The 15,472-nt window shown below is 36.0% G+C and overlaps 1 protein-coding gene across 5 annotated transcripts in view; it reads right to left on the bottom strand.

Annotated features, from left to right (window-relative positions):
* Positions 1-21: 21 nt before the first annotated feature.
* The window catches only part of STRN (striatin), a 69,015-nt gene continuing 53,564 nt past the window's right edge, over positions 22-15,472 (bottom strand). For 4 of the 5 annotated variants that reach the window (XM_069009979.1, XM_069009978.1, XM_069009977.1 and 1 more), the window contains 7 exons: positions 15,324-15,371; positions 14,611-14,732; positions 13,587-13,754; positions 11,261-11,401; positions 8,877-8,984; positions 7,945-8,031; positions 22-7,858 (listed from right to left, as the gene is read on the bottom strand). In XM_069009979.1, the coding sequence (XP_068866080.1) occupies positions 7,689-7,858; positions 7,945-8,031; positions 8,877-8,984; positions 11,261-11,401; positions 13,587-13,754; positions 14,611-14,732; positions 15,324-15,371 (844 nt within the window). In that variant the 3' untranslated portion in view covers positions 22-7,688. The remainder of the gene's footprint in view (positions 7,859-7,944; positions 8,032-8,876; positions 8,985-11,260; positions 11,402-13,586; positions 13,755-14,610; positions 14,733-15,323; positions 15,372-15,472) is intronic. The other variant, XM_069009976.1, reaches the window with a different exon arrangement.

Raw genomic sequence — 15,472 nt, forward strand, 5'->3', positions numbered from 1 at the left:
AATTATGAACACAATGCAAAATGTTGAAAAATAGTATTTATTAGCACCCAATTTACATAATTATATGGTACAAATGACACTTGCTGCTGCAACATTAAATAAAGCTGCTCTTAAAAACCATTGCTTATTTCTGGAAGTCCGTGTGATTTTGCTCAGCACAGAATGCGGGTACAGTACACAGATACCCCACTTCACTACTGCCATACCAGCACAAATACCTGCATGGTTACCTCAATGGGGTCTCATTTCAAATGGCACACTAACATAAGCAGATCTATATAATTTTAAATGACAAAATATTTATTTGACTTATTCAGGCAAGTGAATGTAGCTTTAAATATAACCTATCCAAGAAGTTTCACAAAGTATGAATTGCAGTGAAAAAGAGAAAATTCAGGGCTGCACTTGAGAAGCTCAGAATTACACTGGCGTATATCAAAATAATTTCCCTCTGAATTTTCTATCTTTGCCATTTTAGATATTTTTCCAGCATTTTAAACTACTGAGTTTTAGTAAGAAGTTTAATACTAAGTTTTTGAAGAAGCATTTCCATTTAAAGCAAAAATTTATACTTGTAATAATAAATGCTAACAGATCTTTGGAGAATGAAACACTTTCATTTTTCTCATGTCCCATGATTAATAAGCCTTTTCAAAATAATGAAATATATTACATTTATGGATGCTTACTCCCAAGAAAACTATTTCCTTCATAAATAAGAAAACAGAATTTCTCACTCAAAATAACATTCACTTTTGTACAACAGTTGCATTTAAACAAGGTAATTTTGGTGGTACTGCAATTCTGACACAGCCTTGTACTGAGCCATACACAAAAAACTGACAGACTATTACTCAACAAGTAGGTATTTCTCATTTGGATCCAAAGTTCTACAAGACACTTGAAGCCCAACACAGTTTCAAAGTAGTCATTCAAAACTGGCATATAAAATCATAACCTCAGCAAAGTTCTGAAGGGGAATCTTAATTTCCTTTAGCTGTTTATATATCAGCCACAGTAGCCTTTTCATTTCAACTATCTGCCATGGAAGTGACCCAAAATAGAAGGGGAGACACTGTATTACTATCGTGTTAGTGGTTATCACCTGTAATAACTTCTCCTAAAGAGAGGCGTCAGGTACCTCTAAGTTCTAGTAGAAAAGAAAAAATTCTATTAATATAAGCAACAACAACAACAACAAAAAATCCAAGCTACAGTCCATATGACAAAGAAATTTGTCTTTTTTAACCTGACAGTCAATTGAAGATAATTACGCAAATTACAATGCAAAGCTGACAAAAGTCAACAGAGAACCTTACAGCAACAAAACTCATCTCATCATGGAGTTCCTTCTACAAGTTTTTTCAGATGCACTATTCAAGGAAAACATAGCACAAGACTGCTTTTCAGTCTGCTTGGACTATAAAAGTACAAGAAATCATTAGCTAACATGCTCAGTTTGCATTTCCAAAAGAAGTGCTAACATATATGAGAAACTTTTCAAAACTGATGCACATTTGCAAATGTCTGATTGCAAGGAAACAATTTGAGGAGCCATACACCTGAAAACAAGCTACATTCAAAAGCACTGTATCTTGATGACAGGAAGCATAAAAAAATAAATTCTTAATGGAAAAATATTAGCTTGAAGTCCATCATTTATCCCTTATACAATGTTTTTGGCTGCTTTTCACAAGTAATCCAAAAATAATGACAATATTTGGCTTGGCAACAAGTTACCCTTTCCCTTTCAGAATAGTACAAATCCAGCTGCACAAATCTTTTCTCAACACCCTAGTCCAATACTCTGGTGTGAGGACCAAGGGTTTCTCAAAATAGCCAGGAAGTAATTTTGGGAGCCTGCAATTCAAACTTGAGGGAATGGAAGAAGACTGGCCTTGAGGACCATGTCAACACAGGGCTTTGAGAAGCTTAGAAACACATGCACGGGGCATGGCTTAAACACTGGTGTGATCTCCCACTATCACAGCATGGCTTGGCAGCATGAGCAGGGCAAAACTAGCTTAACACACAATACCACAATCTGCGCTTAAGCAGGAAGAAGTTGGGCTAAGGATAGATTATTATTAAATGCCTTTTTAGCTCAGCCATAGTTTGGATTTTCTAATCTAACAACAAGTCTCTCCTGACAACAAACCAGATGAGACCCACAGGTTGTACTATTCAACTGGATTTATGCCTTCTGTAGTGGAACCCAGATTCTCAAAAACATCTTAAATGATACAGCAATTCATAAGCTTTCACAACTGACTACAGAGCAGCAAAACTAAGTCAGAAGGCAGGGTAAGAGATAACCAACTAGAATGAAATGAACTGGGTGTAAAGAGGTACAAATCAGCTTTTTGGTGGTGAGAGGGGTAGGGCTGAAGCTGAAACCCTACCACCCTTCAAAAAACCACTCCAAGAGAAAAATTAATAGCCCTTTATGAAATTCACTCTGCAATAAGAGCTCACTGCAGATGAGATTTTAAGATTCTCAGAAAATGTAACCTAAAGGAAGATTTAAGTGGGAAGATAAAAAGCAGGTATCAAAAGGATAGATAACCTGCACAGGTATGTTCATTAGCACAGGCAGAGACTTTTTTTTAAAGGTCATATTTCCAACCATCCTTCCTCCTGGGAACAGCTAAACAAGAGCGTTTGCCCAAACAAGGACTATTTACACAAGACTCATCCTAGTCCTTCCCCACCCTCCCCAGGAGTTCATTTGCTCTGTTGTATGTAACACTATCTTTTACCAGAGGGGTTACTTTTTGTAGAACACCCCTGACATAACCAGATGGATCAACACTGCTGTCCATCAGTTTCTCTGCTGCTCAGTAGAAACATGGCAGAGGCTTTCACTGGCAGTTTACAGGAGAATCGTTTCTGTAACCGTGTTTGCCTCTAAGCTTAAAGACATTGATGATGAAAGAGTCAAGACTGTTCACCTATTGTAACTCTCTTTAGCTAAACACATTATCAGATTTAGATAAAATATTCTCAACACCTTTACATCCTTAAGGGAAAAAAGAAGCTTCCCAAAACATCTGAGCATTTTTTTCAGGGAAATATTTTCATCCTCTCTGTCACTCAGTAGTAACAACTACACGAAGCATCTCTATGATGCTCATGAACAGCAGCTGCCCAAGAAAACCCATATTGCCATGTCAAAAATTGCCACATTTTATACGAACCAATTTACCACATGGAAGAGGTTAACTATCACATTCTGATTTCTTCATTTCTAAGTGTAGTCCAAATCAACTTCCACTAAACAGCCACAAATTTCAGCATAGGACAATGACAATGGCTGTATTTTCTTCCTTAATGCATCTCAGGTTGACTAGGTACTTCACACAGGCATCAAGTAGGCTCTTGGATACCTGGGACAGTGTAAAAACACACTGCCATGTTTCCAAATACACATCTTGAAAGGCATCAATAAAACCGAGACTTAATTATCTGATGGTTGTGTCCGCTTTTCAATTGCTTGTTTCCACACTTCTGCCCATCAAACACTGCTCAAAGAACACGTGAGTTTACAGAAATTGCTGGTCCCCAAAATTACACTGTTGAAACCTAGGGAGGCAGGGAAAGAGGTCACATCTGTGATCCAACAAATGTGCTGAAAAGGTGGTGTAACTAAGTCCTTTATCTCTCACACATTTATTCAAATGGACAAGTTTCTGGTTACTTTAAATTCACAACTGAAAAACAGTGTTGTATGACCCAATCAGAAAGTTGTATGGTGAACACCACACACGTAACCAAATTACATGGGACTGCTTTAATGTAATATTATTTGAAAATACGTGTCCTAAAAAAATAGCCTGCAGTATATGGCATATAGTTCTACAGGCTTCTTGCTAAAGAACATATTTGATCAAAATAAACATGAATGAGATAAAAGTATTAAATCTTTTACGTGGAAGTTTTCTCTTTGAGGCCCAAAAATAAATGCAGACACTAGGATTTTGTAAGAGTGACATAATGTATCTAGAAGTTCTTCCAGGCTACTCCAAATCATTCTGTGCATTTTGGTAACTGAATGAAATATGTGAAAGCAAACAGCCCAGTGAAGTAAATTAAAAGCGACAGTATTTAAACCTAGCGGACCAACTTTCACCATACAGAAGGACTGACAATTCTGCCATTAAATTAGTTAGTAAAACCAAAATCATTAGCACAGGCTAACATACACAAAAAATTATATGAGTTAAATTTAAAAATTACCATGTAAATTAGATAAGGGAAAAATAATAATAGTAAAATGCTATATACTGATATTGCAGAAAAAGGGTCTTTTCAAGAATAAGCCTTGGGTCCAGTTTTGTTTACACTTCCAATGAGCACATGGATCACACTAATGAAAGTTACCAATTACACTGAACCAGGAAAAACTGCACATAAAAGTGGAACAAATAAAAATAATTTAGTGCCCTCAGAGGTCAGAAGGTCAAAGCTTGTAAGACCCAGGATAGTCATGAAACAGGAATTAAGTCTCTAACTACAAAAGAATCATAACATACTGAAAGTGAAGAAGAAACTTGAAAAGTAGCAATGCTCATATGTTACTTAGAGTTGTCACAAGTAAAGAAATACGACTTGAGTTTGTTGGACATCAAAAGCTTGGTCCTCCTACATAAAAGCATCGCATTACAGAGGATAAACCCAACCAAATAACAACCAAGCTTAACAGATAACCTTCAGACTAAGTCCAACAAATCATGCATGTGGAATGGTGGTATGGACACCAAGATTTGGAGAACTGAGCTTAAAGGATGAAAACAAGAAAATGTTGTGCAAAAAAAGCAGACTAAAAAAACAGCTTGAAGAAAGCAGAAAGGAATGAAAATCTACAGATGGAACCAGTGTGTGCATGCAGGTTCCAAATTCCAAAGACTATGAAGAATATGTAAAATGGCACAAAACATGGCTTGGAATACTGGCATGAAGTTACAAAAAGGAGTGACTAAATATCACGTAAATCCTCCTGCCAGAGATGTAATCATTGAAATAATCTTTAAAAGGAAGCCTAATTGTTTAGAACATATAAAATCTCACTGTCCAAGACAATATTAGAATGCACAAGTCTACAACCCTGCTTTAGCAAGCAGATGGACTAGATAACCTAAATAATTTTTTCAACCCTATCTCCTATGATGATGTTCAGAAGATCTGACAGGCTCATGCACAATACCCTGCAGTCCTACAAGTATGTGAGCAAGTACAGTAAAAAGACATTGACATCAATTATGAAGACAAGCACAAAAATATATATACTCCACAACCTCTTTGTAAGGCTACATTTGTTTTGTTTTGTTTTTTAAAGGCACCTCATCCTCTAGCTAATTGCCAGCTTTTAAAAAAATCACTTTTCGGTTTGAGCAAGAGCTCAATAGTGAGAACGAAACATCTTTCAATTCACATTTGAACAGCCACCTCTTACATTCCAATTGTAATCAGAATGACAGTCTTTAAAAACAAGCATGCTGGCCTATTAGTTTTTATGTACAGCAATTTAAACAACTGTGACTACATATTGTATTGTGTAAGCAAAAGCACAACATTCATTTCATACTCACACCATTATCCTTTGTATACACAAACTCAAGAGGACTCTTAATACTAAAACATTAAAATGCACCCATGGAGTCTTCCCTTACTAGACACATTTAATACATGTTTACAATATATATACACATATATAATATACATAACTTTTAGAATTTTTCAAATAAATCTTTGTAATTTTCTCTTCAAAAAGAAATAAAATAATGACACTGAAAGAATATGAGTCAAGTACACAGAACTCTCACAAAGTTGAATGCTCAGTTTTGCAGCCAAGTTTCCTCCTTTTCATCATAACCAAAACATTTTATAAAAACTAAATAATCTGTATTATTATTGTAGTCATCTGTTTCATGGTAAAAGTTTTAATCCTATCTAAGGAAATATATTGCATATCAATATCATGAAGTGACATATCTGAATATTCTGAGCAATAAAAGGTATTCCAAGATATTTTAGCAGTACATATAATGTGTTGCAGGCTCAAACAGCACAGGTCAACCTCTTATTCTAAATAATATACTTGGTTTAAACTCTGAGATCAACTTCAAATGTGGTCCCATCCCCAAATGCCACTCTAAAAACAACACAGTCAAACCTTATGTTGATATCTTTCAATGACTCCTGCTTACAAAGTGTCAGTTTAAAGGTAAAGATTTATTTATCAGTTTCCAGTCTCAACCTCATGCTGGTACTTGAGGAGTTGCACTGGGTTCTTTCCTACTCATATCAGCACCAGAAATCAACTCCAGCAGAAATGCTGCTTCCCAATCCCATCAGAGAAAAACACCAACTTCACGCTTATGAACAGTGATAATTCTGATGATGACACATAATAGAAAAGAATCCACTCACCTTCCTTTAAGAAGGGATAAAAAGACTAAAGATCAGATTCAAAGTTATTTGTCAAATCAACAGAGAAGCTCTGAATAGATAAACAAAGGACATCTGTTGAGTAATTATGAGAAGCACTCATTCTTCAGGTAACCTCATCAATGGCACATACACCCAGTGAAGCGGACAAGGTAAAGAGTCCCACAAATGGTGCAGCTGGGAAATATCTCTAACAGTAGCACAATCTCTCAAACTGATGGAGCTTTGTATAGTTCCCACCTATTCCACTAGAAGGACCCATACAAAGCATCAGATTTAATCTTCAGATGAAGTATTTCACTGTTATCCTTAATGCCCAGAATGATACCCTTTTTAGCAGGAACAAAAAGAGGAGATGAACGCTGGATACCTAAAATTGCAGGACAGCTTCTTTGGAAAGCTTTGTGATAATTTCTTGTGCCAGATCTCCAGGAATAAACAGCATTAAAATCTGAATAAGTTAAATTTGCTACTACAGTATACACAGACTGTGTCAGTCTGTTGTTAACTGGGATTTAAACTAAAGGCTCAGCTTCTAACCATACGCTAATACAGTCTTAAAAAATTATATAAATTTTTTTGCAAACTAGGTATTTACTGAGAAACACAGAAGGTGTAACAGAAACTTTACTGCATTTTAATTTATGTTAGTAATTTGCCTTCCTTTAATTGCATTTATCTTAGGCTAGCAGCCAGGTGGCTGAGATTAACTATCCACTACTGCTCTCTGAACAAGATCTACTTTATTCATACCAAAGGGATAACAAAGTGCCTCTCACATGATACAGTAATGAGCATGTGAACTGACTTTGAATCACTTTTTCCAGGTGATTTGAGTACATTAAGATTCCTCAATGAGAAGCATCCTAGGAAGTTTCCCTCTTTTCCTACTCCCTGATGCAATTAGACCCCTTCTTTCCAGTACTCCATTTTATTAATAGAGAATACGTAGACCTAGTTTCACCCAAGGCCTGCCTGGACGAAAATTCACACCCCCTAAATAAAAGCTTTTTTTTTTTTTTTTAAACTATTTGAAACTGAGAGATTCCAAGCTCTCAGCACCAGCTGAGCTCACAGAAACCAGAACAAACGTCAATTTAGAAAACAGCACCCTGCAAAACTAAACACTTACAAACATTCTCTGAATTATAGGGCAAGATAAAACAACTCATGCCCTCCTCTTCTCTTTTGTGCAGCTGGTTAAATATATACAAAGCTAAAGTTGAATGGGAAGCACTCTGTCATACAAACACTTTAGCCAGGGCATCTGCTCCTGCACTGGCAATATAACATTTGGATGGGTGGAATGCCACATCATGAATGGACTCATCAAACTTTTTGCGATGAGCAGTAAATTCTTGGATGCAAGTCTTGCTTTCAAGATTCCACAAGCGAATCGAGCAGTCATGACCTAAAGAAAAGGGAAACAGTTTTCTTTATAATTTGCATGCCTGCTACCATTATGAGAAAAAGAAAATGAAATCTGAATGTACTTACTGCCAGACATCAAATACAAGCCATTAGGATCAACAGCTAAACTTGTAACTGCATCTAAGTGAGCCACCATGGAGTGGATCAGTTTTCCTTTGAAAGAAAAGATTTATTTAGGTTATTTTCTGCAACTAACTTTATCTGTAGTCACTGCTTATGACGCTACCATAGCTGATATTACAAATATAAGATCTTGTCCCATGACTGAATCATTAAAATTATACAAGAAGTCATTCTTTTAATGTTCACAGTTCCCAAGAACCACAGTAACAATATCATCAACGTTTGTGAGACCTTTACTTTAAGCCATCCTGACACTGCAATCACTGTGCTTTTTAAGTATCTGCCCCTTAAGATAATTGAGTTCTCAGGTAAGATCTTGAATGGGAAGGAAGGCAGGGGCTGAGTATACTAAAAGCAATGAATATAAACGACATAGGAGTAGGGGATAATGTTAGCTGTCTCAGAGAGAACTAATGTTCTATTACAGCTTATTATATACAGCAATGATTTCATGTTAAAAATTATAAATTATGGGTCAAACATGGCAGAGGTCTAGGAAGCACTGAAGGAGTGCAAGAGGTTCCCGCTCTCAAGATCAAAATAATACAGACAACCAACAAAGGAAACATAAATATAAGAATGTCAAGATTTTGAAAAAAGAAGCCTTTTATGGTAAATATTTATAAACCCCATACACAGGGCATTCCAAAAGAATGGACAGATGCAGGTTCCTTATCACTTTGCCAACAAAGCTTTAAGTGGGCTGGCAATCTTTGGACTCTGCTGGTGATGAGAGAGTTCCACTTCAGAGGCTATCCAATTCTTGACATCCCTCAGCATTTATGTGAATAATATAGATCATAATGAAATTCTGAGTATGATTTACATTATACAATGTAATGGCTATGGCTAAGACGAGCTGAAAAGATGCATACCTGTATTGTTGTCATAGAATTTGATGTGTCTGTCTTCATGAGCAGTGATACTAATTGGAAGAGTTGGATGGCTGATGACTCTGTTTATCTGACAGGAAGAACTGACTGCTAAGAAAAAACCCACACATATCAGTACATGTAAATTGCTAAATTCTTTGAAAGATTGCTACTAAGAAATAAGTATGTAATCAATCTTATTTGCAAAATAATTCTTACATATATATCCTGGAAACTCTCAGCTAGCACCTTATGTTATACACTTTACTCTACAATACTTCCAAACTACACAGGATAAAAACATACATAAACTGTATGTATGCCAAATAAGGTCCAGCTTCTGGACATGGTTTTAGATAGGCACACCAGGTAAAAATGTGAAACCAAAAATTGAGTGAAAACACCTCATTCACACACATTTCTCCTCTTGCCAAGTCAAACTTTCTTCATAATACACAGGACAGGAAAATAAAACACTGCAGGCAGTATGTTTCAAGCAAACAAAATCCACTTAATATTATCTGACATACATGGATTGAAATTATTATTAAAAAAAAGATGCTAGACTATTCATAGGAGAGCCAATTTCCTAGCCTTCAATACTTCTGAAATAGCATGCATATATATAGATACCTATACACATACAGAGAAAAAAGTATAGGAATTATCTGATTAGAAATCTAGGCACTGCTGTGATGCACAGGTTAATGCAAGAGGGGTCTTAAGAGGCATAGATTATGACAAAACCCACAAATAGTCACTACACAGAACATCAAAATACAGATACTGTCTTTCATGTTGACTGTATTTAGCTAAATTGCTTCCAAAGAACATTCACATCATTTAATCACAATTCTTACTAAAATAAATGAAATAGAATATTACTAAAGGTTCGCCTGCTATTAAAATGGTAAAGAGTTCACTTTACACTTTTTTATAAAAATCTGAACCATAAAGCAGTGTCAGCATCCACAAGACACTTAGAAATTATGAAAGTAAATATTAAGGAAAAAACCCCACATCCATACTAATAAACTCTCCTAAAATTACTAAAAGTACATGAACCTTCATCACAACCAGCCATCCTCACAGTTTGAAAATGCCAGAGTGAGGATTATACTGAACAGCAGAGTCCCTAAATAGTGTGGTAGGGCATTTCAGGTGACATTTTCCTCTTGTCTAGCTCTTGTAGAAATAATAATTTATTTCTTTAAAATACATGTAAGCTTTATAGTACTGTTACATAACTGAAGATACTAAACAGGGACTGCTGGTTGCCATACCAGGGTCTCGTTTTCCTAAAGCAGTATTATGGAATTACAGCAAGGAAGAGATAAAAAACATAGAAGGGAGGAGGGAATGGAAGAACAAAGGTGACTGCCACCGAACAGCATTAACTAATTTAGAACTGTTTTTTCAGACAGGAACAAAGATGTGGGTTAAAAGAAGAAATCCAGCACAGGAAGGGATAACATAAAGAATAGAGATAGCACTTTTCATTTGCTCTTAAAAAATGACAGTCATTTAAGTATTTTAAAACACACAAGCAAAGCCAACAAGAATGGCTTAGTCCTTTTAAAAAAATATAATTAAATAGTAGAAGTCAGTGACATAAGACCCTGAGGGTGGGGGAAGAAATACCAAAATTTTAAATGACACAATGTTTTACCATTGTGGCTTAAATATGAAACCTTATGCTTCAGCTCATTCTGGTCTCTTTTGTAAAGCCAGGGTAAAATAATTTACTGACAGCAGCCTCTTCACAATGTCCTCTAAAACTTCTAATATTGGTCACTGCCATGATCCAAGGCATTATATGGGACCTTGTGAATGAATACTCTTTTCACTGGAGCTTTGCTTTCCTCCTACAGTGAAAATTTCAACTAAAGCCCAAGTCCAAATAAGCCAAGAGTGTAATAAAGCTTAGGAGATGAATACCTCTGAGGAAAAATAAAAAAGAATTGACATACACTCCCAATTTTTTAATAAATTCAACTTTGAATTTTCCTGATATTGCCTCTATTTTGCAATTTTGGACTGAAGAGAAAATGGATATATTGAATCAACAAAGATCACAAAGCTGTGTTAAAGAAACCTGTGCTTTTTCTTGTGCTACTACCCCTTGAGGAGGAATTCAGAGTGCGAGCTTGTTTCTTCTACCTTATTTCAAAAGTATGTGCACTCTTCTGCTACTGAAACACCCCTGAGGTCTGTTGTAGTAGTAACAATTTACTGTTTTATCTCAAAACACAGCCTGTAACATAATTCATGTTATAATTTCTCATGACACTGCTCAATTCTTTGGAAACACTGAAAAGATTATCAATGGTATTGATCTTCAGGAAGCCATTTTTTTCTTTGGTTGGTTTGGGGCTTTTGATACATACTGGTATCCACACTGGACTCCAGGGTAAGAATTCGCTGCCGTGTCTCCATGTTAAAAATGCTAGTGTGTCCGCTGTTAAATGATGCTACCATGAGGCTTGGGTCACTGCTCACAAGATCTACTGATGAAGGGATTCCCATTTCTAGAAAGCAACGTAGAGAAGATGTAGTTGGTGTAAAAAAAATTTAAAAAAAATTAAACAAAAAAATTCAACCAGTAAGCACTTTAACATCAAAAGAACCACGATTATGAAAGGAAATGTTGCATTCTAAATTATAAATTGTGCCAATCTAAATAGCTTGTCCTGTATTGATCCTTATTTTAATCTTTTTTTTTTTTTTTTTTACACATGTATCAACAACATTCTTTATTAAGATGCTGTATCTGGAACTGCAGCTGGCCAGAAATCTACTTTGAAATGAAGAAAGTAAGAACTCCTGGGCCCCTTTTCCTTCCTTTAATTGTAACAGCAATTCTCAAAAAAACTCCACCAAACTCCATTGCTTCAATAAAGGGACATGAAATTGAAGTGGTACAACTGATAGGACAGATGATTAATGTTGTTATAATTAACCTGGACAAAATCAGAGCTTAAAAAACCACCAAAGTTCTCCAGGTGCAAATTTTATACACTGGAACTGTCATCATGCAAAGTTATACAAATACATTATAAACTTGTATTTCAAAGCTTTGTCCATCCTGCCTTTTGTGGTATATATTTGATCTCCTTATATTGTAGCCATCTGCACTCTATAGGGCAGAAGGTCAAATCAGCAAAGCTTGGGCATAGGATCTATCCCTTAGGATTTTTCTCCTCAAATGACCTGTTCACCACCTGCTGTGTGAAAGAACAACACCAGCTGCAACAGATGCCAGGAGGAGGAGGAAAAGATAGAGAGTGAGAAACTGAATTTTAAGCAACCTAACGTTGGATCGTAGATTCAGATAACACAGGAATATCATCACATCTCTGCAAACTCTAAAGATTCACGGGAGAAATACCTTTCTGAGACACAGGACCTCAAGAATATTTCTCAGGAATGGTGGTACTTATCTACAAGTACTCGAAAAAATGCCAAAAAGGATTGGTGTGAGAAGAAAACACATTGTTTCTCAAGTGACCCTTTCTACCACTGCCATGCATGCTTATCTGCAGCTTCCTGGTAAGCCTACAATGGTTAATCTAAAGGACTTGAACAATGAGTGACAGATACTTTAAGGAGTTTGTTCAAGGTTATCAATAAGCCATAGGAAAACTGAGTTTTCAGTCTTTGGATTTCACAACTGGGCTTCATTCCAGTTTAGAATACAAAAATGCCCTAATATTAGCTCTGTGAGGCAAAACTACTCCCCCTTCCCCCTTAGTTTAATAATTAAAACCAAAATCACTCACAACAAACCCCAAATCTCTACCAGGAAGTTTTCAAAGCAGGCAGATAGGTGAGCTGGCAATATCAATCCTGCATTCCTTTAGAAACATAGTTCTGCAAAAACTAAAATACATAGAATGTTTCTATTTTGCTCAGTCTGTCTCAACTAACAAGCAATGGCATATCCAACCAGCTTTACACCATAATTCAACAAGTCTGTTCAGTTATGACAAAGTTTATTTTGCCTCAAAGTTTTTGTGAAGAGATAAGGAACTGTCTCAGCTCATGGGCTGCCTTTAATGGCTGTTAGCTCTAGGAGAGTTTGGCAATGTCAACAGGCTTTTCTGGAGCACTTTGACTCAGACAGCAACTTCCAGAAATTAGATTCTAAACAGTGGGATTTTCATTTGTGCATGAAATTTCAGTAACTAACTCCAAAGGAGTACTTTTTTCAATTACCAGTGTTTAGGATCACGAGGTTATTGTTACTTAGTTAATGTGGAAACTGAGAAATTCAGTTGGATTTGTTCCTTGTGTTAGAGGCACAAGGAACAAATCTGGAAGGTACAATGACACTGAGATAAAACACTGGCTACTGCAAACATCCACTGGGGGAAGAAAGGACTTTTTACTCTCGACAAACCAAAAGCAAGGGCCTAGTGGAACCTCAAGTTTGAATCTGAATTACTGAGTCAATACATTATTCTCCATGGTGCTAGTATCATCAGCAGATCATCTGCAGCAGTTGGGTTTTAGATATATCTGACTGTCCCCCTGCACACAGGTATATATTCAGCTAATGTCAAAGAAGGGTCACAAAATTCACTCTTCCCAAAAACACTCATAAAGATAAGAAACTCAGAAAAAAGCACAAGAAGTATTTCTGTTCAGTACCCAAAATTATGACAGTCTGAACAGTGATGCTCATGAACTTTAGGGTAGGGTGATTTTCTGTACCTTGATTATCATTAAATATATTGAGAGCTGGAGCAATTTCTGTAGCTTTCCATAAACGTATAGTGCCGTCTGCTGAACACGACAGCAAACGCTGGTGTGCTCCACTGTAAACCAGACCCCACACTGCATCAGTATGGCCTACAAAAGCACCTCTTAGAACAGAAGGATCTGTGAACAAAACACAAAAAAACACATTTCAAAACAAAATCTGAATTAAGTCAATAGCTGTATCTTAGTCTGTGTTTATGCACCAAACTTTGGAAGGTAATCCATTAAAAACCCCAAGATCAATCATGTCATATCAATATAGAAGTCTTAATTACTCTGGCACTAAGATGCTTGAATTTCAGCAGTATATGTGACATTCTGTTACCCACTTTACAACTAAATGAACAAAACAATGCTTCAGCAGAAGGGACAGTTTTGAAGTTGTTGAAATACACTTCGTTGTTAAAATTCACTTTCAAACAGCCATTAATGGCACAGCAATCCCTTTTATGCAAAAGTTAGCTTTGAGGCCAACTGCATCTGAAGCTATCAGAAGTGAAAAGTAAATCTTAAAATCCAGACCCAAGGCTGACACCCACTCAGATCTGGTAAATTTTACCAAACTGGGCCTTTTTAGCTGTTTGCAGACAACATTAACAGCTTTGGTCTCAGACTATAAAATCTCTTTTTATCTCAACTCCACAGAAATTTGTCAAAGAAAAGAACACTAAAATACACATTTCCTGTACTTGCCAAATTATCAGGTTTAATCCTGTACTTTTAAAACCTGTACTTTAGACTAGCTGTTTCTCAAAACTGTGATGAGATCAAGGCCTTTTTGAAGAAAATGATACTTTATCTTGCCATCAAGTAGTATCAGCGTTAAAATAATGTTACTTCAAGTAATTGAAGATAATATTCAATTTGCTCTTTTAAACTTTCACAGAAGCATTATCGACAAACTACACTGTTTTAGTGACACAACATTGCTGTCACTAAACTTATCATTTCACTGCTGCGTGTGACAGCAACGCACCGTAAGAGTCATAGGGGTCGATGTTTGGGTTGGTTGTGTTCCAGCCATGGATGAGGCCATCCGTTCCCCCACTGTAGCACTGCTCACCATTACTGCTCATCACCACACAGAGCACTGGTCCACTGGAAGAAACCCCCAAAGAAACACTGACTATTAACATTTTCATTACATGAAATGCAATGTCAATCTTCTGAATCTTCAAATTTCCATGTTAGATACAATTCACTTGCTGTATGGATTGCAACAAAAATTCTGCATAATGAAATCATATGCTACAACATCACAATTTGAACTGTAGGATTTTGTATTTCGCATAAACAGACTTTTTTTCTTTTTAAAAGATTTAAGGCTCTTTCATGAAATCATCTCAGTAGATTTAAATCCATTGCATTCATTCTTCCTCAGCTTCATTCTACATGTTCAAGTATCTGGCAAAAAGGCAAAAGCTGCAATGATGAACAGAACACCTAATCAAATTTGAACTGTATAATTTGTAGGTTTTTAATTTTAAAATTGTGGTATATCTGACTTCAGACATAAGTAACTATGCAGAAAAGAACACATGCAGATATATTCTAAACAACATAGGAACTAAAAGCACCACATGAAATCAGTAGCTGGTAGGGTGGAAATTACTTTTTTAAAAAATTCTGTTTCTGTTTAAAAATCATATCTTTCTCAAAATATGACAATATTTCTCAGGAAATACTTACTTATGTGCTCTGAAGGTATATATTGGCTCTACATCAAGAGAAGCACTCCTAAACGAAGTACGAAAAAAAGTTAACATGTATACAATCTTACACAATGCTTTACAAAAAATGCCAGAATCGCTAAATTCTTAAAATCCCTGTTACATCTT

Source organism: Aphelocoma coerulescens, chromosome 3 (genome assembly GCF_041296385.1).
Source record: "Aphelocoma coerulescens isolate FSJ_1873_10779 chromosome 3, UR_Acoe_1.0, whole genome shotgun sequence".
NCBI lineage: Eukaryota > Metazoa > Chordata > Aves > Passeriformes > Corvidae > Aphelocoma > Aphelocoma coerulescens.